The 27981-nt window shown below is 41.2% G+C and overlaps 1 protein-coding gene across 3 annotated transcripts in view; it reads right to left on the reverse strand.

Moving 5' to 3' along the window:
* Positions 1-348: 348 nt before the first annotated feature.
* pcsk5b (proprotein convertase subtilisin/kexin type 5b) overlaps positions 349-27981 on the reverse strand; it is an 83432-nt gene continuing 55799 nt past the window's right edge. The window contains exons 13-22 of one of the 3 annotated variants that reach the window (XM_061038917.1): positions 27754-27890; positions 25830-25955; positions 25505-25607; positions 20617-20810; positions 18642-18726; positions 15378-15481; positions 14792-14930; positions 13619-13734; positions 2073-2172; positions 349-550 (exon numbers count right to left, since the gene is read on the reverse strand). In XM_061038917.1, coding sequence (XP_060894900.1) covers positions 364-550; positions 2073-2172; positions 13619-13734; positions 14792-14930; positions 15378-15481; positions 18642-18726; positions 20617-20810; positions 25505-25607; positions 25830-25955; positions 27754-27890 — 1291 coding nt within the window. In that variant the 3' untranslated portion in view covers positions 349-363. Of the gene's footprint in view, positions 551-2072; positions 2173-7383; positions 10062-13618; positions 13735-14791; positions 14931-15377; positions 15482-18641; positions 18727-20616; positions 20811-25504; positions 25608-25829; positions 25956-27753; positions 27891-27981 lie in introns of those variants that run through there. The other 2 variants (XM_061038919.1, XM_061038918.1) reach the window with 2 other exon arrangements.

Consider the following 27981-nt stretch of genomic DNA (forward strand, 5'->3'; position numbering starts at 1 on the left):
CTCGGACCCGATTATCTGCTCAGATTATCTCGTAGTGTGAGCGGTACAAAGATCCAATCTTAACGTCCCCGATCTGCCCGGCGATCGTCGGGGACGCCCCGATTTATTTCAAACATGTTTGATATTTAGAATTTAAAATCTTGACGATTACGTCATGAAAGGGTCCGGCAGAAGTTGTGTGTGACTACAATATAATCATGAGAGAGAAAGGAGGACTGTAGTCATGGCGACCAGCGGCAGGACGCAACCCAGCGTTTTTTGTTTTTTTTACTTTTCTGTACAGATCATCAGTGCAGCACTTTTCTGAAAAATGTCCCCTTTTTTTTTTTTTTTTTTTGCTGTATGTGTTTTTCATGAGAAAAGTCAAACAGAACGATCAGATTGGTTTGAAAGTTCAGCTGATGTTAGCGTACCTTTGTCACATCTGGTGCAGTTGTCGGGTCCCTCGTCCGTGCACTCGTGGCAGGTGTGGTGACAGAAGTGACACTGCCGTCCCATCGCGTAGCGCCCCTTCTGACAGCGGATGACGCAGCTTCCCTCGTCGTACAACCTGCAGGTGGATGAGGTTTGAGGATTAACAATAACACACTCAGCATCCAGCCACTGTGGATTATATTCAGCTTGACAGTTTGATTCTTTGATTTTCATTTGAAAAGCAACAGTAAAAAAAAAAATCGACCGCAAAAGAAAAGAAAAAAAAGGTTAATCGAAAGTTTATTTATTTATCTTAAAGCTCCTGTGAGGAGTTTTTATCTGTTTATGAAACAGCCTGAAATTTAAATTGATGCCTTTAAATGACCTACAAAAGCAAACAAGACCATCAGTGGTAACACGTACTATGTCTTTATTTTACATTTTAATGCCTGTAGGTGTCAGACAAAGTGCTTTCTGCACGCCGCCGAAACAGCCTCTTTTTTATTTATTTATTTTTTATTTTTTATTTTCCAAGATTCTGGATGACTTTAAATAAACAAGATAAAATCAGCAAAGACTGCTTTCTACACAGGGGTTCGAAAAAATGGACCCAAACCAAACGTTTCTCACAGGAGCTTTAATATAAAAGTTATCAACTAAAAAAAATCTAATTTTTTGTAAGCATAAAACCTTTAAAAATGCAAAACTTCATACTTGCGTTTCTATTGTGATGACAATAGTTGTAAAAACAAAAACAGCCTTAAAGTTGCTCTCTCCAAATCCACAGCATATTTAAAAATAAAGCGTTTTGTGTCTGTCCTTTATTACCGCTGTCGCAAGGGAAGTGGAGATTTATTTCGACCAATCAATGGACTGCAGAGTGTCTAGCTCCACCCTTTAAGGTCAGATCGGTACACTTGGCTAACCCAACAGAAAGGCAGCACAGAGTAGGCTAAAGAAGTTAAACTGCATACCCTATACCTAATGCTGATTAACAATTTACAAGTGTACCGACTGTATAAAGAAAATATGACATTTAAAGGCTTTATATGTGATTTTTGGATCCAGCAGATGTTGCCCTTGAGCACCAGCATGAAACCAAAACAACTCGCGCTGCATTGTTGTGTTAGCATGCTAATGCTAGGGATCTTTATTCTGCTCGTATCTTCACACTGCATGTAAATTTACCTGAAATGAGCGTGATCTAGAAACACAGTTAAGCAGTGAGTACAGTATGTTATTCTTCTTTTCTCAAGTCCCTCAATTAAACAACTTTTATACACGAGGGGAGGAGTCAGCCGGCCGTCCCGGCGATGTAAACAAAGTGAAGATAGGACTCTGAAAACTCTGAAAACATCACAGACAGTGGGACTCGGGTGTTACACCCATTGTAGACAGTCATGACTCACAGAGTTATTTTCAGAGGATATACTTGATTTCTATTATATTTAAGTGTGAAAAATCACATATAAAGACTTTAAGTGATTTCCCTTCTGAAAAAGTTACATCTGATCTGAGAGTTTTTTGTCTCTATAATAATCACGATTCACTTTATTTGTCCCACAGATACCAGTGCAAAAACTCAGGAGCTCTGACAGCGAGTGAACACCCCACCCAGCACAAAGATGTTAACATGTGAAGGACTCTTGTGTTCTCACCGGCTCTCAGGGCAGCTGGTGCAGTCCTCTCTCTCGGGACCCGAGCACTGTGCACAGGTAGCATCACACAGGTGACACTTTCCATGACTCATGTAGCGTCCTGCAGACAGACGGCAACAGTAAATAACAACAACGTGACCTGAAACCTGCTTCTTCTTCTTCTGTCCAGAAACCACTTTTTCAAAAACAAGCTTTTTAAAAATAACTTACCTTGTTTGGCTCCACACTTTGTTTACAAGATATGTTTTTGTTTACTTCTCTTTAAAAAGCTGTGATGTGCCGAGATGCTCCGTTTAAAAAAACAGCAGTCAGCTGTTATCGTACGGAATCCCTTAAAGGACATTAATCCACATTTTATTAACGCAATTTCCCCCTAGATAAAGAGTATTCCTGGTGTTTTCTGGGGATCTGATACACCGGTGAAAGGTTCAGGTAAGAAAAAATATGAATCTTTATGTTAATCTGATCCCACAGTTTAAAGATCCAGACACACGGTTTATAGTCCACATGCACGGATTTGTAATCTGTGATGGTCTCTGAGGGACTGCATGCACAAAGATTGCAAACCGAGCGCGCAGTGTGGATTTGTAAAACCGTGCTCATGGATTTGTAAAACTGTGCTCATGGATTTGTATAACCGTGCTCATGGATTTGTAAAACCGTGCTCATGGATTTGTAAAACTGTGCTCATGGATTTGTAAAACAGTGCTCATGGATTTGTAAAACCGTGCTCATGGATTTGTAAAACTGTGCTCATGGATTTGTAAAACCGTGCTCATGGATTTGTAAAACTGTGCTCATGGATTTGTATAACCGTGCTCATGGATTTGTAAAACCGTGCTCATGGATTTGTAAAACTGTGCTCATGGATTTGTAAAACCATGCTCATGGATTTGTAAAACCGTGCTCATGGATTTGTAAAACTGTGCTCATGGATTTGTAAAACCATGCTCATGGATTTGTAAAACCGTGCTCATGGATTTGTAAAACCGTGCTCATGGATTTGTAAAACTGTGCTCATGGATTTACAGAGGCCTGACTTTCCCGGGCTCAGAAGCATCTCGACTTTCTTGTCCTGTCTCAAAAGTAACATTTGACTTGTTACAGTCAAATGTTTCATGCTGCATTGGCAGATATGACTCCCTGCATCTCGCTCTATCTCACTTTCTCACTCAAACACAGTCTCATCAGACGTCTGTTCATCATGAGTCTGGTTCTGCTCGAGGTTTCTGCCTCTTAAAGGAAGCTTTCTCTTGCCTCTGTAACTTTGCTGAATGTTGCTCAGCGCCAGAGGTGTCAAGTAACAAAGTACAAATACTTTGTTACCTTACTTAAGTAGAAATTTTGGGTATCTTTACTGGAGTAATTATTTTTCTGCCGACTTTTTACTTCAACTCCTTACATTTTAAAAATAGCCTCGTTACTCCTATTTCATTTCGGCTTGTTTTCATTCAGGCATGTCATCGTTCAAAAAAACACACAAAAAAAAAAAAAATGTATCCAGATAAATGGCCTTTAGAAAAACATTTTTTTGGGGAGGTGGGGTAGTGCACTATAGGCCCCTGTGGGGCGGCCTAAGCTTTTGTCCTTAATGGCATTTTTTCCCCCTTACATTACTTTTACTTTTATACTTTAAGTAGTTTTGAAACCAGTACTTTTACACTTTTACTTGAGTCAAAAGCTTGAGTTGATACTTCAACTTCTACAGAAGTCTTTTTAAACCCTAGTATCTATACTTCTACCTGAGTAATTAATGTCAATACTTTTGACACCTCTGCTCAGCGCTCATGATGGATTAACGTTGGGTCTTTGAAGATAATGTAACAATGAGTAAGGTCTTTTATCTGCTTTTTGTAAAGTGTATGGAGAAAACATTTGTTATGAATCGGCGCTATTCAAATAAAAATTGAGTGACTGATTGATTCCCCTCTCTCTCCCTGACTCTGACTCTATCCACTGTCCTGTCTCTACAATAAAAGCACAAAAAGCCCAATACACTAAGTCAGATATGGATTTTTACAGAGCTGTAGTGTCTACTTTTGTCTTTCTAAACACAAATATCTGTACTACCACTTTAGTGAAGATAGTGTGCATAAAAAGTGGTTGTTGTATTCAAAACTGCATCGTTCTTTAATAACTGTTTTAGTGCAGAAGTACCACGACATCAGCAGGTGTTTCGCTCTCTGTGAGTAACAGAATCATTTACAGGTCAAGATTGTGAAAAACATTTCTTTAAGATTTAAATGCCTTCCTCCAGCCGCATCCTTCGCTGTTAAACATGTTGAAAATGTGCGTAGGCTTTTTGGGAGGTCGGAAAAGTTTCTCCTTTCAAAATAAAGTCTCGGCTGGAAATGAAGATTAGGTGCCAGAGAAATCTCAAAACACCTGGCAAAGCAATCGTCGAGTCCCCGGTATTAATCAACGTATTGTCACACACCAGGTAGAGGTATTATTAACGCAGCGGTGAAAATCATTACTCTCAAATTAAAACATAAATCATATTTACTGCAGGATTGTTACTTAAACTTTGTTCACACGCAGAAACTCCCAAATGTTTACGAGCTATTGTGTCCGAAGTTTTTTCGAAAAGGATTAGGAAAGAAGTTCTTCAAAAAACACATCAACCTTCAGACTCACATCTGACGGAAGCTGAAAAGAGCCAGAACAAAAGAGGCATCAGCATTGTGTCCTATCCTACCTTTGAATAAGACAAAGGTGACAGACACAGGCTCAGACATAAGGACCCGGCTCTGTGTGTGTGTGTGTGTGTGTGTGTGTGTGTGTGTGTGTGTGTGTGAGCATCCTTTAAGGCAGCGGCGAGGTTGTCTGTGCTCTCTGTGAAAAGCTCAATTGTTCCTTTGAAAACAAAAAAGCTTCTTTGTGTACAAACACAACAGGCGGTGGCTTCCCATTCACTGGAGCTCTGCTGAAACCATTCAAACACACACACACACACACACACACACACACACACACAAAACACATACACAAATTGTCTCCCTGTCTTTCTGTTTGTCTCCCCCTCACTCACACACACGCAAAAACAAACAGGGAGCCAAGTTCTCAAGGGACGGAAAGCCGCACATCTCCACTCGGCTAAAGCAGACACTTTTGGACTCCCGCTGCAGGGAAGGAGGAGAATGAAGGGGGGGAGGGGGGGGGGAGGGGGGGTAGAAAGAGTCTGACACTCAGGGGAGAGAAACTTTTTTCCGCTGTGATGGACCGGGCTGACCTTGTAAAGGACGTTGACAGTCTGCTCTGTGAGGAGAGGAGAGGTATCATACTGACATCAACCTCACACCTGGACCTGAATCCCAATTCCCCGACCCTTCAACCTCCTGATACCTGCTGCACTCTCAGACCGGGAGAGTATGAAATAGAAATACATCCATTAAAACACACAGGTGGTCCCACACTTTGTCAAATATTGTGTACGTATCACAACAGGGAAGTGCTTTAAAAAAAAATAAAACATCCTGGATTCAGTTTGAAATTATTTAACCATTCAGCTTCTCACTATCCAAAATATTCAGAAAACCCGTGCCTTGCTGAAGGGAAATGTTACGATTATAACGTAGCATTAAGGACTTTTTGGAAGCAAACAGACAAATAAAAAAAAAAATCATACCGATAACTCCTCTCCCCTCCTGTGAGCAACTACAGGATGAACTGAACACCATTTAAGTGCGAGTGGTTGCCAAAGTTAAACGGATGATGTTAATTATAGCAAGATGGAGCAAAAACAAACCACCAAACCACATTGTGCAATAACATGTCACACTTTATGTGCACATATTGTGGTATCAATCTATTTTTTTGTACATTTTAAATTTGTATTTATTTATTTAAATTGTACTGTGTTCACTTTTTGTTTGCAATCTTTGCTCTTTGCTGCTGTAACAATGTAAATTTCCCCGTTGTGGGATAAATAAAGGATTATCTTATCTTAAAAGAGATTTATTTGTCAGGATTAAAAAACAAAAACATTTATGCGCAGGGCATTCCCTCTTATTCTGTTTTCGAACGAGCAGCCTCTTAATTCCTGCAGGAAAACGTTTGTTGATGCTGAGGAGGAGTTTGAAGAAACTTGTGCTGGATTTATTTAAGTATTGATGTTTTTTCTCACACACCTTCAGTATGTGTGCCGCTGGAGAGAGACGGGGGCCTTCAGCATCACAGCCCCCACTCTCCGACATCCGCACAATACTCCATCTTTAGGGCACATTTAAAGAAAAGAAAAAAACTCCTCAGACAACGTTTGTTCACCACAGTCTACCTCTGAACTCTGCCTCTCCATCGGACTCCCAACCTTCATTACTCTTCTCAGTCTGGTTCTTATTGTTATATAAATTAAATATATTATAAGTATTATTGCTATTAATGAAGCTCTAGCGTAAGTTCATTGAGCGTTAATTAATTGCCTTCATGATCGGGTCTTTCTCATTCTTCCCTTTTTGCACGCTCACTCACGTTTCCGCTGTCATTTTCTGGGGCTGTCATTGGATAACCAGCTGTCTCGTCAGCGTCACTCATCTAACCAATCGCATGGCCTTCCTCCCTCATTTTCAACCCATCATCGCTCCCCTTTTAAATATGATTCTAAATTCCTTCAAGCTGATGTTTCATGAGCCCCTCCACCGCCCCGTCTTCACAGATTCATCATCCATCAATTCTTCAGCCATCCTGTCTCATCAAGTCATCAGCTTCACCAACTCAGAACAGGCTGTTTCTGTGTCTGTACCTTTAAATATGTAAATGAGCTGTGTCTGACCACGCCCCCTCTCTGGAAGGGCTTAGGTGTCTCGGTCTTTCTCGCTCCATGTCCTATTGTTTACGGTGAGAAGGCAGACTCAGAGGGCAGAACAAACACCTAGCTGTGGGAGTGTCACCCACCTGGGGGAGGGGCTACTGCCCTTTGTGATGTTATGAAGGGAAAATCGCCAGACAGCCTGTTTGAGCACACATTTTCTGAAAAGTGGAGCAAGATGGAGGATGGACTTCTCTCATAATAGGGGGGTTTGTCGACAGACTAGGGACACATATTAGCCTCTTTTTTTTGCATCGCAGCACGCACACAGTGTGTGGAAATTGGTAGTAAAAGATTCTCCTGCAGCACGTGGAACTTCATTTAATCAATCTCTTATTGAATGTTGAAAAACGTAAAGTTTCTAAAAGCAATGATGAGAATTTTAATGTCGTTTATCCCCTTTCATGAATCTTTTAATTAAATAACTGAGTAGTGGGTGATATCAGGGTCACACAAAGAAAATGTGACCGATTAGACCGCGACTGAAAAATAAAAACAAACATGAACAGATTAAACATTTTAATAAGAACACTTAAGTAAAAAAAGATTTTTCAAAACTAGGACTTTGAGTAACATTAATAATGCATCGTCACAGATATGTCACAGGTACACGATAAAAACAGCTTTTATACGAGGGAGGGTGGGTGGGGGGGAGGGGGAGTGGGGGGTGTGTGCGTGCGCCTATACGACCACACAAAATCTAAAAAGTCAATTCAAGTCATCTTAAACAATGACCAAGAATAAGTTTTTGTTAACCAAAACAGGGGAGTCATCATCAATCTTTATTACAAATCATCAAGAACCATAACCAGCCGACAAGTACAACAAGTCATCTAATACTGTGAATGCTCGAGCTGCAGGTGTGAGAACGCACACAAATACAAGAGGAATCATAAACATTGTATCCGCTGCTCTTTATTGGAAAACCGGCACCACCAGAATAACCTTTTAGAGTTTCATGAGGAGCGGGCTCGGAGACGGACAGGAGGAGAAACCAGACCTCTGACATCACCAGGACTTTAGGGGCTCGATACCATTTAACATTTTCTTCTTCTGCATTTATGTGTTATGTCAGCTCCAACAATTATAATGAAAGTAGAAAACATTGATTGCCTTCTTATGTTTGTTTTACTGATTTTTCACAAATATCCGACTGCTGAATGTCAAACTAAATCCTTTTTTGTGAGGAAGCCGGAGCTTCACGTCTGATTTTTTGCACCTGAGCGGTTCACCGCCTGTCCGCCTTGTCGGAGACCGAAACATGAGAATAACAGAACATTTTTCTGTGCCCGTCATTGACCTTCTGTGTTGGAAGTGTAGAGCGATGCTTCAGCTGATATGCATCCACAAAGAGCAGAAACTTCTAAATCTTCTATTTTTTATTTGAGAACAGCAACATATAGGGATGCACCAAGGAAGGTCGTCAAAATGTTCCATACTTCAGTTCTTTTTCGACACCACTTGATTCAAACACAGGTGTGTTGGAGAGGAATTAATCCATGAAGAATAGCAAACAAACACCTGCACACTGTCTACATAGCACATAAAACGTTGGCAATGTTTGTATTGTGCAAATTCAGACAGTGCGAAGGAGTTTTTCTTGCCATTTCTTAAAAATTAAAACCAATAAATGACCGAATATCAGTTGCCGTTTTTCTATTTTAGTTGCTGTGATATCGAAAACAGGTTTCCATATTGTTTGAGTTTTGCAAGACTGGCATCAAAGTTTTCAATTCTGGTATCATGACAACCCTAGCACATAACAAAAAGTATAATAAATTTGACAAAATTCCCTTTATCAGGGTTGCACATGGCAAGAGGGGAAAATAACACAAAGAAAAAAAATATATAGTTCCCTGTAAAAGTTAAATTTGAATTATTCTGCTTTGAATTATTTCATTCAAAGAAATGGATGGATTCAATACTCAGTCTGGGGTCAAAGTTGAAGTGTAAAGAAACAGAAATGTCCGTCGTCGTCGGTGCATCCCGAGCACCACAAATTCATTTTTGACTCACTGCAGGGTTTCCTTTCCCTGCACAAAGCTCCAGAAGGAATGGCTATCGACTCGTCTTGTAGTACCTCTGGAATGAATCAATGCTGTCTGGGCTTACATTAAGAATTAATGACATTCTCCTACAACATACACACACACACGCACACACACACATACACACACACACTGATGAAGACAAACACAGTGTTCAGAGGGCAGGTTTGTGTTTTTAAATAAATGAAATGAGGTGATTTCGGTCAGTAACGTGCTTCTTGTGACACTGTGTGCATCTTACTTTAAAGTTGGCTGATTTATGTGTTTGTGTGTGTGTGTGTGTGTGTGTGTGTGTGTGTGTGTGTGTGTGTGGGGTGCACAAGTTGGTCCGTGTGTGTTACCCTCTCTAAAGTCAGCCCAGACAGACATTATTTTCACATCACTGAGCCAGCTTCATTTTTTTTTTTTAATCCTTTGACGTATATTTACAGGTAGAAAACCCCCGGGCCTTTTCCTACTGTATGTTCTCTTTCCATCTGTTTATCGATAACGTTGGAGAGAGAGAGAGAGAGAGAGAGAGAGAGAGAGAGAGGAGGAGGAGGAGAAGCCAAAATAAAAATGCACACAGATGTATTCAGAGATTCACAGGCTGAAGTGGCTCCTGTTTTTTAAGCTATGCTTCCTACACTGGCAACAACAACAACAAAAAAAAAGAAGGTTCAATTATTTTGGCATCGATGCTTTGGTCACAAAATACCGACACTTTTTGTTCATTTGTGTGTTTTCACTTTAGTTTCATTTTTCTTGTTTGTTCTTGAAAATAAGTCCCGTAAGTCATTTGACACCCTGACCACGTGTGTGTGTCCCAGTACTGAAAAAAAGGTAGGTTTGTTGTAGTCCTGTCATCGCACCTCCGATGCAGTCCCGTAAAGAGGCACAGATTCTCTTATAAATTATGTGACTGTGAATGAGTGAGCAGGGGGGGAGTTTGAGAAGGAGGGGGTGCCCCCCCCCCCTCCCTGAGCTCTCGCATCCCCCCCTGCACTCCCTTTTTTTAACGCCCAGTGAGTACTTCCCGTCAGCCCTTTTGCGAGCACGTTCTGCAGCACAGTTGCTGCAGCACTTTCCTCTGGCAAAGATTGTTCTTTTTAACAAGCACGCAGAAACTGCCCTCCGCCCAAGATTCTTCATTTGCTTTCCACAGACCAGGAAGAAGAGATACAGTTGGTAGGAGGGGAGGGGGGGAAACACACACACACACACACACACACACACACATTCAAATACATATGGAAACACACGCAGAGGGGGCAGGCAGAGCCGTGTGATTGGTCAGGAGAGGTTTTCAGATGACAGGGAGAGTTTTTTTTTTGTTCCAATCACAGGTGGTGTTCATCGAGGTGGAAAATTATTGAAGTCCAGTGGAGTGATTTGGATCCACGTCAGGAGAGAGAGGAAACAGATTTGGGGGGGAGATAAAAAAAAGAAACACAAAGAGAGAGAGAGAGAGAGAGAGAGAGAGAGAGAGAGAAAAAAAAAAAACGTCACACAATTAGAAAATTGAAGATTTTTAAAATTCATAAAATCGGTGTCATTTTTGTACCACCGAAACCCAAAGTGGACCACCAGTCTGTTACAAAAGTGAAAGTCAGTCAGTTTAGAGCTGCCAATCAAAAGTTTCACACAGTACGTTTACATGCACGGTGAAGTGGAGTTACAGTTTTAATGAACTACTGATTAAAGGATAGAAGTAAGTCCTTCTCTGCTACGGTAGGTTGAAGTATGTCCCCTTTCAGATGCTGACTATTGGACCTTCTCATGGTTATTACATCACTGTTTCTACCTCTGGAGACTGTACAGAGGAGGGATCACTTCTTCACCCATTTACGCTTCCGCAACTTAACATTAGCCGTTTTCACATATGCACTCCGGATAATATCTAGATATTTACAGGAGGACTTCTCCGGAGATTCTCCCGACCTAGCCGTTCACATGTGCTGCTCACAGCGGGGGACTTTCCCTGTCAGAGGGGAGGGGGGGCGGGGGGTCGGGGGATTTCCTGAGGTAAGACGTGACGTAAATAAACAACCGAAGCAACAGAGTCCGCTACACGACGTTAAAATGAGAATATTTGTCTTTATATCAATGCTATGTGTAATCCAATGGAATGACAACATCCACAACAGAGAGGAGAACAACATACTGACGAACAGAAAACAGAATGCAGACGTTTAATAACGTGCACGGAGATCGTAGAGGTCGCGTGCAGACACACTGTATATAAACGTCATTCTCTTTCTATTGGCTCGAGTTCAAATCTCCGGAGTATATGCTGCCGCGTTCAGACATCAGCTCACTCGGACTTTCTGAGGATAAAATACTAGAGGTCTGGAGGAGAAACTCGCTGAGAGAAATGTGGCTGTTTGCGTTCACACATAGCCTAAAGACCCTCCGGGTAGCTAAATCTCCGGAGTTTTTCAGGAGATTTCTGTATGTGTAAAAAGGGTTATTGAAGGGGAAGCGTCACAGGGTCTGAATACAGATCTTATCTTAGTGTGTTATCGGTCTTTCACACTTTTCACTCCGACTTCACCCTGAGCTTCTCCTGTCAGACTCCTAGTATTTTTTTTCCCGCGGTGAGTCTGAGTGAGCTGATGTGAGCAGGATATTATCCGGAGAATTCACCTTGAGCCAATAGGAGAGGGGGGAGTGACGTTTACATCCTGCCCTCTATGCACAAGATCGCTATGATGTCTGTGCACGTAATTAAACGGCTGCATTCAGTTTTTCTGTTCTTCAGTTTCTTGTTCTCTGCTCATTTGTTGATACTGTAGCATTGATAGAAAGGCAAACATTCTCATTTTAGCATCGTACAGCGGACTCTGTTGCTTCGTCCGCTACTTCCTCGTCTTTTTTTTTTTTTATGCACGTCTTATTTCAGAAGACCCCCCGCCCCCCCTCCCTGTCTGACAGGGATAGTCTCCCGCTGTGAGGAGCATATGTGAACAACCAGGTCAGGAGAATCTCTGGAGAATTTTCAGGAGTGCATATGTGAAAACGTCTTTAGTCCGACTTTGAGAAATTCAACTTAGTACGATCCTTTTTTTTTTTTTTTTTTTTTTTTTTAAATCATGTGAACCGACTGATGTGAAACCTGACGTGTGTTTTGGTTCAGGAAGGTTGGAAACAGACTGAGTGTGCACTTTAGGCAAAAATAATCATCCTCAACAGAAAGATCACACTCTATTTGTCTTCTTTATTGTTTCTTATCAGCGAGCCACACAACTTTCCAGTGATGGCTCCATTTTAAAGATAAGCCCAGCAAATCACAGGCAGAAGACAAAGCATTTGAAAGAGAGCATCACCTCGGCCAGTTAAGAGAGAAAAAGGAAACATGCAGAGCTCAGAAAAGATGAGAGCATTACGCTCAACAATCAGGAAGTGTAAGTAAGAAAATGACTGAGGAGGATGGAAAGGTGTTGAGATGAGAAGATGCTGCAGTAAACGTTTGAACGAATACAAAGGCGACAAAGTAAACTAAATAAAAAAATGTTAAAGCAACAGGAAGGTGTGAGTGTGCAGTCCCATACAGCGTTCAGTATGTGTTAGTGATGATGATGACAGGAGAGCACAACAACAGAAGCAAGGACACACGACCTCCTGCCTCGGAGCTACAACACTGAGCAGCGTGATTCAAGGAGTTAGTACAAAGATTTCAGAGGAAGAAGGCCGCAGGTGAGTCCTCCACTTTGACTTTTTAATTCAACACTTTCCTGCAATCGAACTTAATTTGCAATCAGTGAGTTGGGCTGTGTAAGGTGACCCTGAGGAGGGGGGGGGGGGGGGGGCTATCTGGAAGTCTGAGACAGCGCAAACTGTGAGCCTGAATCCTCTGGAAGACGTTCAGGGGTTAAATGTTAAAACAGAATCCATTTTGATAAGGCGAGACCAGCAGGTGAATCTGAGTCCGGTGGGACAGTAAGACTCTGTGGTCGACGTTTTCAGGGTTGATTACTTAACGTAATTGTTCACTATTATTGACTGACCCAACACACACTTATTGATTCAGTACTTTAATTTGAATGAGTCCGAGCAACATCACCTGTTATCCCGAATATGCAAAGAAAATATCATTTTGACAAATGAATCAAAGTATTTTTAAGAAAAAAATCTTTATATTTATGAATTGTTTTCTTTTTGTGTTTTTTTTGTGCCTGTTGCGTAATTTTGTTTTTTAATTTATTTTTACTTAAAGTCATATTTCTTTATTTCTCTTGGATCTTTTTCATATTTTATCTCTGGGATTGTTAACGGTTTGTTTGAATGATTTCTTGAATGTCTTCTTTTCTTTGTCCTGTGTGAAGCACGTTGAATGGCCTTGTTGCTGAGATGTGCTGTATAAATAAATGTGCTTCGTCTAACTTAACAAAGCCCTGTTTTTCATTTACCCGATGGGATGTTACACTATTTAAATCATATGAAGCTACAAAGGGGATTAAGAATCGAGACGTACATCTGCACTCTTGAGTTCTTCAGCTCTTTAAAAAGCTCGGAGAAGACATTTGAGAACTTTTCAGTTTTTTCAATATCTCACAGAAATATTGTTATGAATCAAAAGCTTTCACACGTTTTCCAGTTCAATTCAGTGCCGGACTTCATGGTCACTAAAGTGTTAGAACTACTGCATGTGAGAGACGATGCCACAAAAAACACATTACGGCGTCTTGTAGATAAGAAAGCTGACAACTCACCATCTTTGCAGATGGTGCTGACCACGCAGGCTCCCGCCTCCAGATTGTAACCACTGACACAGCTGCTGCAGTTTCTCTCGCCGGGCCCCGAGCACTCTAAGCAGCTATGGTCACACCTGTCGGCAATCATACGAAGAATTCAATACGAGTAGATATATATATATACACAGCAGGAAAGATTATTGAAATGTTCCCTTTCTAAAAGTTGAGCTCAGGTCATGATCTTGTTTTTAAGAAGCTGGTCCCTGGGCCCAGTGGGTAGAGCAGGCGCCCCATGTACAAAGGCTACAGTCCTGACGCAGTTTGCTCCACTCTCTCTCCCCTCATTTCATGTCTCTCTTTAGCTGTCCTATCAAATAATTAAGGCAAGGGGCTCAAAATAAATATGCTTTTTAATTTCCAGCCCTTGACCGTTTTGCTGCATTAGAGAGTACGCAGAGATATCACTTTACACTCATCTAATCAGCACTTTTATGTTATGTCTGTATTTTTAATATCTTAAGTTTTAACCAAATCAGCAGCTGAGCTTTTTGTAGTCTTTAAAGGCTTTATATGCTTTATTTTTTTGATCCAGCAGATGTCGCCCTTGAGCACCAGCATGAAACCAAAACAACTCGCGCTGCATTGTTGTGTTAGCATGCTAATGCTAGCGATCTTTATTATGCTCGTATCTTCACACTGCATGTAAATTTACCTGAAATGAGCGTGATCTAGAAACACAGTTAAGCAGTGAGTACAGTATGTTATTCTTCTTTTCTCTAGTCCCTCAATTAAACAACTTTTATACACGAGGGGAGGAGTCAGCCGGCCGTCCGGGCGATGTAAACAAACTGAAGATAGGACTCTGAAAACTCTGAAAACATCACAGACAGTGGGACTCGGGTGTTACACCCATTGTAGACAGTCATGACTCACAGAGTTATTTTCAGAGGATATACTTGATTTATATTATTTTTAAGTTCGCAAATTTGTTTTGCATATAAAGCCTTGTTCATTTATCATCACTCCATTTTCATATTAAATTTAGAAAATGAAATACTAAAAATCATTCCAATATGTTCACTGCAGCTTCACTTTCTGCAGCAGCAGCAGCAGCTCAGGATGGTCTTGTTTATTCTGCAGACTGGAGATGTAAAAAGTGGTGTGGAGGTGTTGGCAGGTGTGCTGACTCACTTCTTACAGGACCTCTGAACCTGCCCGTTGTCTGCGGTCTGCTCTGACAAGTAGTACCCAGCGCTGCATGTCGACACACACCGCCAGTCCTCTAGTAAGTAGCCCTCTGCACATTTAGTGCACGCCTCGATCCCCGTGCCTGAAAAAAAAACAAGCAGACACACGCTTTAGGGGTGTTTTATTTTGAAGGAGTTTTTTAGATGATTATGTCAGAATTAAGAGAGTATTCTGCATGAGAAAAACAAACAAAACATAAATGACGTCCTGTGATTTATACTACAGCTGATACATTGTGAATATATGCTTTCACATCGTTTAGGGGATAAGAAAATGGTCGTTTTTTTAAACATTAAACGCACTGTTTTACTGAGTCACTGCTGTCTGTTCATAGAGCCAAATATATAGTCCTGTTTCCACCAAGCAGTCCGCTTCAGTTCTGTTTTGTTTTGTACACATTATTGGCGTTTCCACTATAAAAAGTGGATGAGAAGCACGACTTTCACACAGTGCACACATCACTCTTCATGTCATTCAGATAGTGTAGGTATGAAAGTCGTGGTTAAAAAAAAACTGATCCAAGTCCCACCTGCACAAGTGGCACAGGCCCGATGACACGGCTCACAGGTCGTTCTGTGGCCGTTGTAGTAAGTGCCCACGTCACAGGTCATCTGGCACTTGTTTGCTTGTAGACTGTGAAGAGAAAATAACAGAATACATGTTAATTAAGTGATCGTAACCTCCAGGAAAACAGTTAGAATTTAATTTAATAAGCAGAAAAAAAAAATAATGCAGTCAGAAGCACGGGCGAGATTAAGAAAACTGTGAAAGAAGCAGCCTTAAGTGGACACTCGTTTACAGCTGCCTTTAATTAAACAGCTTTAATAAGATTTTAAACTTTTACTCTGCACTGTAATTATTTTTATTTTTTTAACTCTTTTAATTTTTTTAATTTAATTTTATTAATTTAAATTAATTTCATTTTATTTGAACATATTTTCAGATTTAATAATTTCAGTGATTTTTTAATTTTCTATTTTTCCTTTTCTTTCCTCTGTCATGATGCTTTTGACGTCTTGTGTGAAGCACTTTGAATTGCCTCGATGTTGAAATGTGCTATAGAAACAAACGTGCCTTGACACTCGTGTAGAACGGAAAGCTTTCTGCGTTTTTCGCTTTGTGAAGGAATGATGAAAGCCACGCGGAGACCTGTGTACGTTTTCTTTATCTGCAGCTTTTATCTTCATTTAAAGTTGTAGACTTTATTGTGAGTGCTGACGTCTTCATGCTTTTGAGGATTTGAGTTATGAGCAGCCGACTCTTTTGTTTGTTTGTGCAGCTCTGGTGATATCAGGATTCAAGAAGCTTTTTTTTTTTGTTTTGACGGGATAGAAACCACCACTTTTGAAAAGGCCAGATGTAGAGGTCAGTGCAGACCTTTTATAAACTCCAAACTTACCTCCAGTAGGTTTGGAGTTTATAAAAGGTCTGCTGCATGCAGTCAAAGCGAGGACAGGTTTGGAGAGCTTTCTGCACTGAGCTGAAAAACAGCTGGTCTGCGTTAGCTAACGTTTCCCAGAAACAATCTCGTCTGCTCCTCTCTTCTTCCTGACCGAGCATGAGCGGTGAACTGAGTGGTACAGCAGAGACTCTGTGAATGTGTGAGTGTGTGTGTGTGTGTGTGTGAGAGAGCATGTGGGTTACTGTGGTCTCTCTGGCGTTTAGAGGAAATTATGGCTTACAAGTGTCCCCACCTCCACCTCTGGCTACAATCGAACACTCAAAGCCGGGTTCAAGACCACAATTGGTTTTAAACTCTTCACAAGTGTTTCCTTCGTGACCTAGCTGGAATTCCCGGCGCCCTGAAAACACTCTATCCTCCTCTGTCAGGTCAGATGTAGCTTGTGGTTGTTTGAAGAGGCTGCTGTGGAAGTGGCCACAAAGTGAACTGGAACATGTCTGCACGGATGACTAACTGGTTTAGATCAGAGGTTCTTCAAAGTAACATCACAGCCCAAAAAAAATGGGCAACAGCTCCACTTCTTGTGGGTCTCGGCATGAAACCAGTACACTGGAGCTTTATTACGCCTGGGGTCACAGAGCGAAAACTCATGTTCCCTAATAAAGATCCCCCAGAGGAAAACAGTTGGGAAGCCCTGTTTTCTCTGGTTTTGTGCCGCAAACCCCAAACCAGCAGTGTGATACAACGAGCCGGTTCTAAATCAGAAACAGTATCTTCCTGCTGCGTTGAGAGTGGTTGAACACAAAACCATCTCATCCACACACCACCACACTGACGCTCGAGCCAAATGGAGAAAGAAAAACCTGCAATGTTTGTACAAGTATGACAGAGGAACGGGCTGTGATGAAGACCAGCAGAGGGAGTTATCATGAGGCAACTTTGGCTAATGGACGCTTTATGCCAGGAAGAAGACTTAACACCTCTGAGGGCGCGGTCACACTGGCCAAGCACGGTACGGATGGCCAGTGTGACCGCTCCCTGAGACTATAACCGGAGTGTAATTGAGGCCAACCCGTGCCCGTGTAAACAACAGAGCCGGTTCATTACTGTGTGTTTAGAAGCTCATCTTGTTTGTTTACATCCTGCGTTTCCCGACACACTGGGAACAAATATTACCAAGTTGTATTCAGGTTCAGTGTAGTCCAAGCTAAAGGTGTCCCATTAGCGAGGACGATGGCAGCGTGGCATGTCATGGTCTGCTCATCACCAGTTTTGTTTTATAGATCGTCAGAAATGTATTTCATTATCAAGAAAAACTAGGCTTTGTCTCGAGATAATGATATAAATGTATCTGTCCCTGGTGGTCTAGTGTTTTGGATTTGCCGCTCTCACCGCCGTGGCCCGGGTTTGATTCCCGGCCATGGAATAATTTTTGGAGGCGGCAGACTGTAGGGACTTAAACCGGAGGGTCGCCGGTTCATGTCTTGGTGCGGACCAAATCTGGAAATTGGTGTGGTAGCTGGAGAGGTGCCAGTCCACTTCCTGAGCACTGCCGAGGTGCTGAACCCCCCCCAGCTAAGGTCGTCACGGTGTGCAGCCCCCTCACTCTAACATCTCTCCATTCGTGCATGTCCATAGGATTCTGTTTGTGCATGTGTTTCTATTTCAGCCTGTGTGTGTGTGTGTGTGTGTGTGTGTGTGTGTGTGTGTGTGTGTGTGTGTGTGTGTGTGTGTGTGTGTGTGGAGCTTGTCTCAATAACAGAGAGTAAAGCTGAATTTCCTCTTGGGGGAATAATAAAATATATCTTCATAAAGCAGCTTTGATATCCCGAGGTAATGAGGAAGATAATTTGAGTTCTTGAGGAAGAAACACAGAAATGATTTGTTGACGGGGGAAAGTGTAATCCATAAAGTATGGGGATGCATGTCGGCTGAAGGCTCAAAAAAGTACAGCGGGGCAGCTTTCTTAAAGTACATAAAGGGAAAGTAGCTTTCTCAGTGCATTTCTAAAACAGTTACAAAAGTCTTTGGACGCAGCCCTCCCCATTTATTTCCATCCTCTTACCATCAAAGAGAAATGAGGTGAGGGGGATTTTTTTTTACGCTTAAAAACAGCCCTTCTTTAAAAGCATGCAGGTGTGTTTAGAGTAAAAAGGGTGAAGTGATTAAAACTGAGCCACCGCGCATCTTTGACTGATTTTAAGGCAAATCCTCCAAACTGTTTATGCAGCAATTAAGAGAAGACGTAGAGACACTCAGTTTTAAGAGTAATTATTGCAGAATGTTTTTGTGTGCATTGAAATCAAATATAAATGAAAGTTATGCAGCAAAATGATCTCTACATTTCTGAATGCTTTAAACTCGGTGACGCTCAGCTCGGCTCCTGCTCACCTCATGCCAGGTTTACATTCTGTGCAGATATTGGAGGAGGTGCACTTCTTACAGTTCTCTGAACATCTCCTGCAAATGTTGGAATCTGAAAAACACAGAGGAAGCCAGTCACACACACACACACATAGAGAGGATAATAGGAAGCAGAAGTTTTGTTGCATTTGAAATGAAGACAGGGAGCAGAGGAGGAAAACAACGATCATGAAGAGAGGAAAGAGAGAGAGAGAGAGAGAGAGATGACCAGAGAGGAAGGGGGAGAGTGGGAATGTCAAAAAGGCTAAATCTGCAGGGATAGAAAAAGAAGATTGGAGAGTTGGTGAGGGAGGACAGGAATGTCGATGAATATTTCAAAAGGCAGACTAAAGGCAATGACACGCTTTGACACGATGCATATGAACACTCCTGCCTTCAGCGGCGGAAAAGTTTGCAAAACAGAAAGAAAGGTAAACAGATTTTTATAACTATTTAGAAACCAGAGGATGCACGATTATGAACCTAAACTTTTATTTCTTCATTTTCAAACATCTGTGACATAACCACGATAGCTGATATGAGACTGGCAGGGTATGGAAGCGACCAGTGATCAGAATTCAAATGATCAAATGCTGCTGGTACTGCCTTGTCTGCACTGTGTCTATTGTTTGGGGTAAAATTAATTCAAATAAAATAATTGAAAAAAAATAATTCAAATGATAAAGCTAATTTGAAAATGAAAATGCATTAACAGAAATGCTTTATAAGTTTCAGAATATGGGTGTATTATTTGACTCAAAAATAAAATGATGATTAATTTATCTAATTTGCATTTTAGTTTTCAACTTCAAAAATCCACATTCTTTGACTAAATTAAAAATGAAGAAGAAAATGATGCATTTATAGAGAGCAAAAGTATAATGCAAATTGGATGACTGAATATTAATTTTAAATATAGGTCAAATAATGCACCTATATTCTGAAAATTAAAACGCGTTTCTGTTGCTGTATTTTCATTTTAGAATTAGCATTTTCATTTGAATTATGATACAAATTTAGCGGGGCATTTTTTTGAAATTGAAAAATCAAATGTGTGCATTTTTGAAGTTGAAAACTAAAACTCATTTTATTTTTGAGTCAAATAATACACCCATATTCTGAAACTTAAAAAGCATTTCTGTTATTGCATTTTCATTTTCCAATTAGCTTTATCATTTGATTTCTGATCACTAGTCGCTTCCATAGCAGGGATCTGTCAGATTGTAGATAAAGGATGTCGATACGCACTTCATTGTCTCCTCTTTTATTTTCCTTTAGTTTGGAACGATGGTCGAATGATTGATAAGATGATCAAATATTCACCGGTTTTGAGGATCAGTAATTTTCAGCAAAAAAGGCGGAACATGAGCTTGTTACACCTTAAAAGTGAACATTTTCTACTTCTCTTTTGTTTATCAAAGTGTGCTGGATTTGTCTGATATTTTAGAAAGAGAAACACAGGAATAAACAATGACTCTAACGGGTCTGTGTTGGTTCTCAGTCATCCAGGTCATGGTTCTTTTGAAGCTTGAAGTTTTCACTCATTTGTCAAAGTTTAATAGACTTTTTTTTTTTTTTCAACTTTACACCAAACTTACAATCAACTCAACACAGATAGAACAATCCTTACATCCTTCATATCTAGCCTGATGGATATACAGGTCAATGCATATGATAGTGGCTCAGTTATCAGCTCTCCAGGTAACATTTCCCTGCTACCCCTCCCCCCGACAGGTATAGCCCCCCCACTGTGAGGTGCATGTGTGAAGAAACCGATCAGGAGGTTTTAAAGGGGAGTCAGGTGGGCATATGTGAAAACAGCTATTTGTAATTAAAACCACTGAAGCCACCACACATTTTTGATTCCAGCACTGATGGTGTAGAACAAATAAAAACATGTTTAACTGAATTGTGTGAACATTTTGTACATCAAGGAGTCAGCGTGGTCAGAAGTCAAACAAACCGTGGTCGAGGTAGAAGCTTTCCCCGCAGGTGGCCACACACGTGTTGGAGCCCTCGTTGAGGTGGAAACCGGGCCGGCACGTGGTGCACTGGTCGCTGCGGCTGCCGACGCAGGTCTCGCACAACGAGGAGCACTTCTTGCAGCGCTTCCTGTCGTCGCGGAAAAAGCCACTGGGGCACTCGGACACGCACATCCTGGAGACAAGAGGTGAGAGAGGGAGGAGAACAGGGAAGGTCACAAGAGGCAACAGTGACACTCAAAGAGAGGACCGTTTACAGGAAACACATCCAGGTGTTTACTCTGCATGTTTAATACAAACAGAATCCATCTGTAAGCTCAGTGTAATGTTAACAAGCTCAAAATGTCTGACAGGAAACATGCACGTCTTGTGTAACGGCTCTATGGGCGCAGTGTTTTGTGTGAAATCTGTAAACTTAAACTCCAAATTAAAATCCAAGTGAACAGAGTAGATGTCAACCTTGTTATGCACCAATAGCACATCATTATTTGTAACCAATAGAAGCAGAGGCTCAGAGTGTGTGCGTGCAGCTGCTGTATGATGAACAGGTGCAACATCTGCTGAATTACTTCACAGCCCTCCATCACCCCCCCACCCCACCCCCTCCCCCCCTCATTTCAGCCTGAGGCTCCTTTCCTAAAGGTAAAAAGATCTCTGAAATCCTCAAGAGCACAACACACACACACACACACTTCAGAGTTTTCTGTCAAGAAGCACACACCGCACGTGTGAAACACTTAATCCACATGTGCACACATACACACTTGCCAGGATGTTTGTCCTCCGACTTCAGTACCGTTTCTCTGCTGCTGTATTTTTTTATTCAATGAGCGGTTATAAAACTCGTGTGATGTGAAGTCTGCACAAAAGGCTTCTTCTGGGGCGGCAGTAGGTCCGTCTGACGGGGGGGCTAAGGTTGGGGAACCTGAGGGTCGCCGGTTCAAGTTCAAAATCTGGAAGTTGGAGAGGTGCCAGATCACTTCCTGAGCACTGCAGAGGTGCCCTTGAGCAAGGCACCCCCCCCCCCCCCCCCCCCCCAGAAAGCTTTCCCATTTCCCAGCCCTTATCGGCAGCCTTGATTGGCAGTTTGTATTTGACTCAAAACTCAAAATGTATTTAGAGGATATATATATTGTTTTTTTTTTTGTTTGTTTTTCCTTATTTAATAGGACAGTGGATAGAGTAGGAAATCAGGAGTGAGTGGGGAATGACGTGCAGGAAAGGAGGCACAGGTCGGACTTGAACCCGGACCTTCTTGGAGAACTATAACCTCCTCAGTCTGTAGATGGTGTGCGACCTAACCGTTAGGCCATCAGCGCCCCGGATGCAGAGGATATTAACATTATGTCATAACAAACTTTTTTTTTTTTTGATTTTGGGTTATTTTGAAATGTTTGGGAAAATGTTTCTAAACTAAATTGAAAGGAAATTGAATAAATACAATAACTCCAGGATGTTTTTCTTTAGATTTCTGAGTATTGAAGTAAAAAAAAAAAAAGTGATGTGCAGAAACTCCTGGATAGATTTCTTTCTTTAAATAATTGCCGATCAAACGTAGAGAATTGCTCGTCCACACACACACACACACACACAGAGACCTTTTGGTGAGTGTGGACTTTCAAACACACATGTAGGGATGTAATTATGTGACCATTAAACACCACCACCACACCTCCTTCCTCCCACCACTCCCCTGGTCTGCACTCATCAATTGCTCCCTGTGGTGGCAGAAAGGGCAGCACACCTCTGAAGTGGGCTAATGATAAGCTCACACATTCTCCTGCACCTGCATCGCTTTGCCTTTTATTAGCGCAGAGACCCGCCGACACAAAGGCAATTACGACAGACTTTGATCCTAATGGGATCCTAAGGGCGCGCAAAAATAATGTTGCACACACACACACACACACACACACACACAGATTCACGGTGACGCATGCAGAAGTGCACACAGCTAACCGGGTGGAGGAGAAACACAGAACCTTACCATGACTGACAAAAAAAACAACACGTCTGTTATGAGTCTGAAACATTTATCAGGAAAAACAACCCGCAATGACTGCAAACGATGGAGGCCGGCGTCGACCTCTGAGCTGACATGGTGGTAAAAAAACAGAAATCAAAAAGGGAGCCAGGATCACTTCCCTGAATTCAGGACAAAAACGGCAACATGACTCAGAGTCTGAATGTGACAGCAAACCAAGAGTTTACGTCATGCACTCACGAAACGGCAACTATTTATTCCACATAAGGTCGGTGCTTTAGAAGTAGTGCCACGCTGAAACCTAACAAGAGAGCTCAAGAGCCACCTGTTTTCACTCGGTTTCATTTATAGGAAGAAGAAAAACAACAACAACAACAAGACGAATCAGAAATCTGAGCTTTTTTCTATTTCCTACAATAAACAGACTTTAAATATAACGTTTAGAAATGCTTCTAAAAGAAAAGAGTAACAAGTTTGAGAGCGAAACATCAGAAACATGGACAGTTCAGATGTCTGCGGTTGATGAATTCCTTCATGCAAACAGAGCTGATGTGTCTCGGAGGCCCTGAGCTGATTTAATCCACTTATTAGTCGATTGCTTTGCAGCTGGATTCACTTTCCCCCGTTTCAAACTTTCTGATTTGAGACCCTCTCAGCTGATATTGATCTCTCTCTTTACTTGACTGTCTCTTCCCCTCCCAGAGGACTTCTTCTTGCTCTTTAACAGTCAGATGCTGTTGAAATCACACACGAGCCTTATGGATCCTCTATGTGCAGCTTTGGGTTTTTAATTAAGTAGGAAACAAAAATAAACAATTGGCTCTGGTGGAGTCGATGGACAAATTACTGAACATCTTTATGCACATTTAGAAAAACCTATAACTGTCAAGAAAAGAGAGAAAAAGTTTATTACCTAATTAGAGTTAGTTTTCTCTCTGTCAGGGTGGATTCCTGCTTTTATAAACAAATAAAATAAATAAGGATTATTTAACGTGCCATGTCTTGGTAGAGACTGAATTTCACCAAACACTGTGACATGACTTCTGAGAAATGCTGCGACCAACATCACTAAACCCTAAAAAATGTAAAACAAAATTGTTTTGTTTTTTTTAGACTTTTTGATGTGATAACAGAATTATAACAAGTTGAACAATTGTCCTGGATGTCAGACCTTTTTTCACCATGTTCTCAACCAAATATCAGAGTTTGAATCCCTGTCGGAGCTCACTGAGTAAATGGTAAATGGACTTGAGCTGCAGTACAAGTGTGCAATATTAACCTTAAAAACAAAAAAACAGTGTAATTATATAATGTGAAAAATATGTGTGCAATAACCTCAGGTGCAATAAGAGAAGTAGAAAGTAGAGACAAGAAAACATATTTATATTTTCATTTCATATTTTTTTGTATTATATCTTTGCTTTAATACAGTTTATTTTAATTTACTTAGCTATTTATTGTATTTGTACTTTTCTATTTTATATATAATTTTAACTTTTTTGTAGAAGCTGACTGAGGGAGAAACACACAAAAATTCCAATGTACCTGTACTGTCCTGTACCTGTGCAAATGGCAATGGCATCTATTCTATTCAAGCTTGTGTAGCGATTTCTGGTCTTCTGACTGCTCAAAGCGTCTTCACACCGCAGGTCACACCTACACACACATTCACACACTGATGGTAGAGGCTGCTGAGTAAAGGTCCCAACAGTATTAACTCATCACATTCACACACCGCCGACAAAGCAGCAGGAGCAACAAGGGGTCAAGTGTCATACCCAAGAACACATCGGACATGAGGCTGCAGGAGCTGCGGGATCCAACCCCAACCTTCAGGTTGAGAGACGGCCGACTCTACCACTGAGCCACAGCCGCCCATGACATTCTACAATTCTACAATTCAGTTATCAGACTCTTTTATCCAAAGTGACGTACATCAGAGAGTAAGAACAACACAAGCAAGGATCTAGAAAAAAGGGAACAATGTCAGTAAGAGCAAGCGATCAGCTTTGAGTCTGATTGGACACACAGGTGCTGACAGGAAGTGACCAGAGGCAAAGCACAACATTGAGGGCAGTTCTTGAGAGCTCTAATCAGTATAGAAACCATCTTATAAGTCATCGTTATCAAACAGAAACCATCGTCATTACCATCATCATCATCAATAATATGGAGACCATCATCATTAAGTTAGTAGGTATTCATGAAAGAGCTGGGTCTTTAGCTTTTTCTTAAAGGTGCAGAGGGACTCTGCAGATCCAATGGAGTTTGGAAGTTCATTCCACCACCGGGGGGCGACATCCAGTGTGAATCTCGTCAACGAAATAAATGACTAAAATATTCGTATACAAATATTCGTTTGTTTTAAATTACTCAACTACGATGACGAGACGAAACTCCGCTATTTCCCGATTTGATAAATAATATGACTTCATCATCTAATTGACGAAACGAAAACTACATTACAAGTGAGGATTATCACGTACCCACTCAGCTGTTCTAAAAATCATTGTAAACCATAGCAGACTTCATCAAAAGGTGTGCGTGTGTGGTGAGTGCAACAATGTGCAGCCTGGAGCCTGGAGCCTGCAGGTCTGTGAAGCCCCGCCCCCTGCAGCTTCTGATAAACAAAATAAAAGCTCGCGACTAAAATATCTTCTGTTTTCGTCAACTAAAATGATGTACATTTTTAGTCAGTGACTAATTGACTAAATTAAATCAATAACAAATGACTAATATCTGACTCAATATAAAAGGACATTTTCATCAGGAGACTAAATTAGAAAATGGTGTGAAGATTAACACTGATGACATCTTGTATTGTGGTTTTCATTCCCCTCCACAATCAGTATTCTGTAAGGTTCTGATTTCTTTGGCAGGCTGACCTGGTGTTGTTCTTGAACTTGAGGAAGTAGTGCAGGCAGTTGATGCAGTGATGGGGTCCAGGACCTTCACAGCCGTTCTCGTTGCACTCAGAGTCACAGGGGCCTGGAGACACAGCGAGGTGACAGAGTGAAGGAAAAGCTTTTATAGACTAATAATAACTGAGTTTATGGAATCATTACGGCGCCTTTTAATGACACTCTTATTCCTAATGTGGCACTGTGGTCGTGACAGGACAGTAAAAAGCAGCAGCTGCAGGAGATTTATGTCCCCCTGCTGCTAACTGGAGCTAACCTGTCTGTGCACCGCTCGGGATTTATCACCCACCGTTGTACTCCTCGGTGAAATCCTCCTCGGTGGGCGTCAGTATGTCTGTGGAGCGCGTCTTATCGCTGCGCAGGTACGGGTGCACCGAGGTGCCGTACAGCACCAGCGACCACTCCTTCAGCTTGCCTGAGGAAACAGACGCGTCGTTAAAGTCAGCTGAGACGGATTCTCTTCAAATCTGTGAACATCCTTTTGATATTTATTTGATCTGCGCGTCTCATAAACAGAATTGCCAAAGAAAGTAAAGAAACAGATGTGTAACGCTTGGCGGGTTGTGAAGTGTTTTTTTCTTTTCTCATGTGTAAGATGGATGTGACTCATCCATCATTCAGCACCAGATTACAGCCGGGCTGCACAATTAATCCCATGTCATTGTTATCTGGATATGAGCATTTGTCTCAAAAGTCTCAATTTGTCACAATATTACAATGTTTGCTCACTTAGTATGCGTACATTTTGCGTTCATTGGTTGGAGGCCTGCGGGTATAACAGCCGTGCCTTCACACCATTTTCAAGCAGTCCGATCAAACTAATTTTGAACTTGCACAACTCTGGAGAACCCCCTTTATCGTTATTGCACATTTACCACTGTCATCACTGTTTCTACAAACTTAAACCTCTTACCTCCAGCAAGTATTTTTACATTCAGTTGACAAGCCTGAATAAATGTTGTATTTCATTTTTCATTTTTTTAAACCAGTAGGAATGTTAAGTTAAATCCTTGATGTATAAATCTCTATTCTTATTTTTTATATTCCAAGTGCTTATTTATGTATCTATTCTTCTGTTTGATTTGCTCTGATAACCTGCTGCTGTAACACCACAATTTCCCAGTTTGGGATCAATAAAGTAATTCTATTCTATCTAGCTATCCGCCACCGTCGCATAATTTGGAGGTGATTCTTTTTTTTTCAGATTTATTCAGGATGCAGCAGAAAAGGTTTTGTTTTAAACCCAGCCGACGACTTGGAGGTAAGCACATCCAGCTTCGATGATTGTGGCGAATATTTAACTATGTTTCACTTGTTATTTCGTGTCTTTGTAACGTATTCATGTGATGCATCTTGTTTTATATTTGTATGTATGGCTGCTCATTGTTTGTCAGAAACTTTGTAAACTGTCCTGCGTCCTGTTTTGACCGAGACAATCTTTAAAAAGAGACTTTTAATCTCAACCAGTTTTCTCCTGGTTAAATAAAGTTTAAAGGCTTTATAAGCAATTTTTTATTCTTCTTTTCTCTAGTCCCTCAATTAAACAACTTTTACACGAGAGGGGAGGAGTCAGCCGCTGTACTGACGATGTAAACAAACTGAAGATAGGACTCTGAAAACATCACAGACAGTGGGACTCGGGTGTTACACCCATTGTAGACAGTCATGACTCACAGAGTTATTTTCAGAGGAGATACTTGATTTCTATTATATTTAAGTGTTAAAAATCACATATAAAGCCTTTAAGGAAACAGAGATATCTATATACACAGTAAATATGCTTATACGCACTCTTTTATTACAGTATTGGACCCTGTTTCCTCACACTGCATATTCTTTGATCTCTCATATGCTGCAGGTTTAATTTGCTCAGCTCTAATAAGGAGATGATAATGCACACTCTAAACGATATGCCTCACATGTTACTTTGCACAGGTTTAGATTGTAGTGAACGACGTCGCAGCGGTTTAGAAGCTGCTGCTCTCCGTTTGAGACTTTATGATGTCGTTAAATTAGCGGGTCACTGGAGCAGTAAAGTTCACGGCCTGCAGAGCACCATGTGTGCTCCTGCTGGACAAACACACGGTCCAGACAACTTCTTTTTTTTTTTTTTCTTCTTCTTCTTTCTCTGCAGATTATAAAACACATTCTCAAAAGGAACACATACACCGATGATTCCTCTTTGTAAATAAAATAAATAAACCCTTTCATACCGGGGACTTTCTGGCTGCGGAGTTGAGAAGGTGAGTCGTAAATCTCCAGGACCCAGTCGCCTGCCGCCTTCTCCCCCCAGCAGTGGGTGGTCATAAACTCCCAGTTCTTAAAACCCTCCATGGAGTGATCAAACAACCTGCACAAGACCAGGAGCACGCACGCACACACACACACACACACACACACACACACACACACACACACGATACAAACACATGAGCACAAAA

Source organism: Labrus mixtus, chromosome 5 (assembly GCF_963584025.1).
Source record: "Labrus mixtus chromosome 5, fLabMix1.1, whole genome shotgun sequence".
NCBI lineage: Eukaryota > Metazoa > Chordata > Actinopteri > Labriformes > Labridae > Labrus > Labrus mixtus.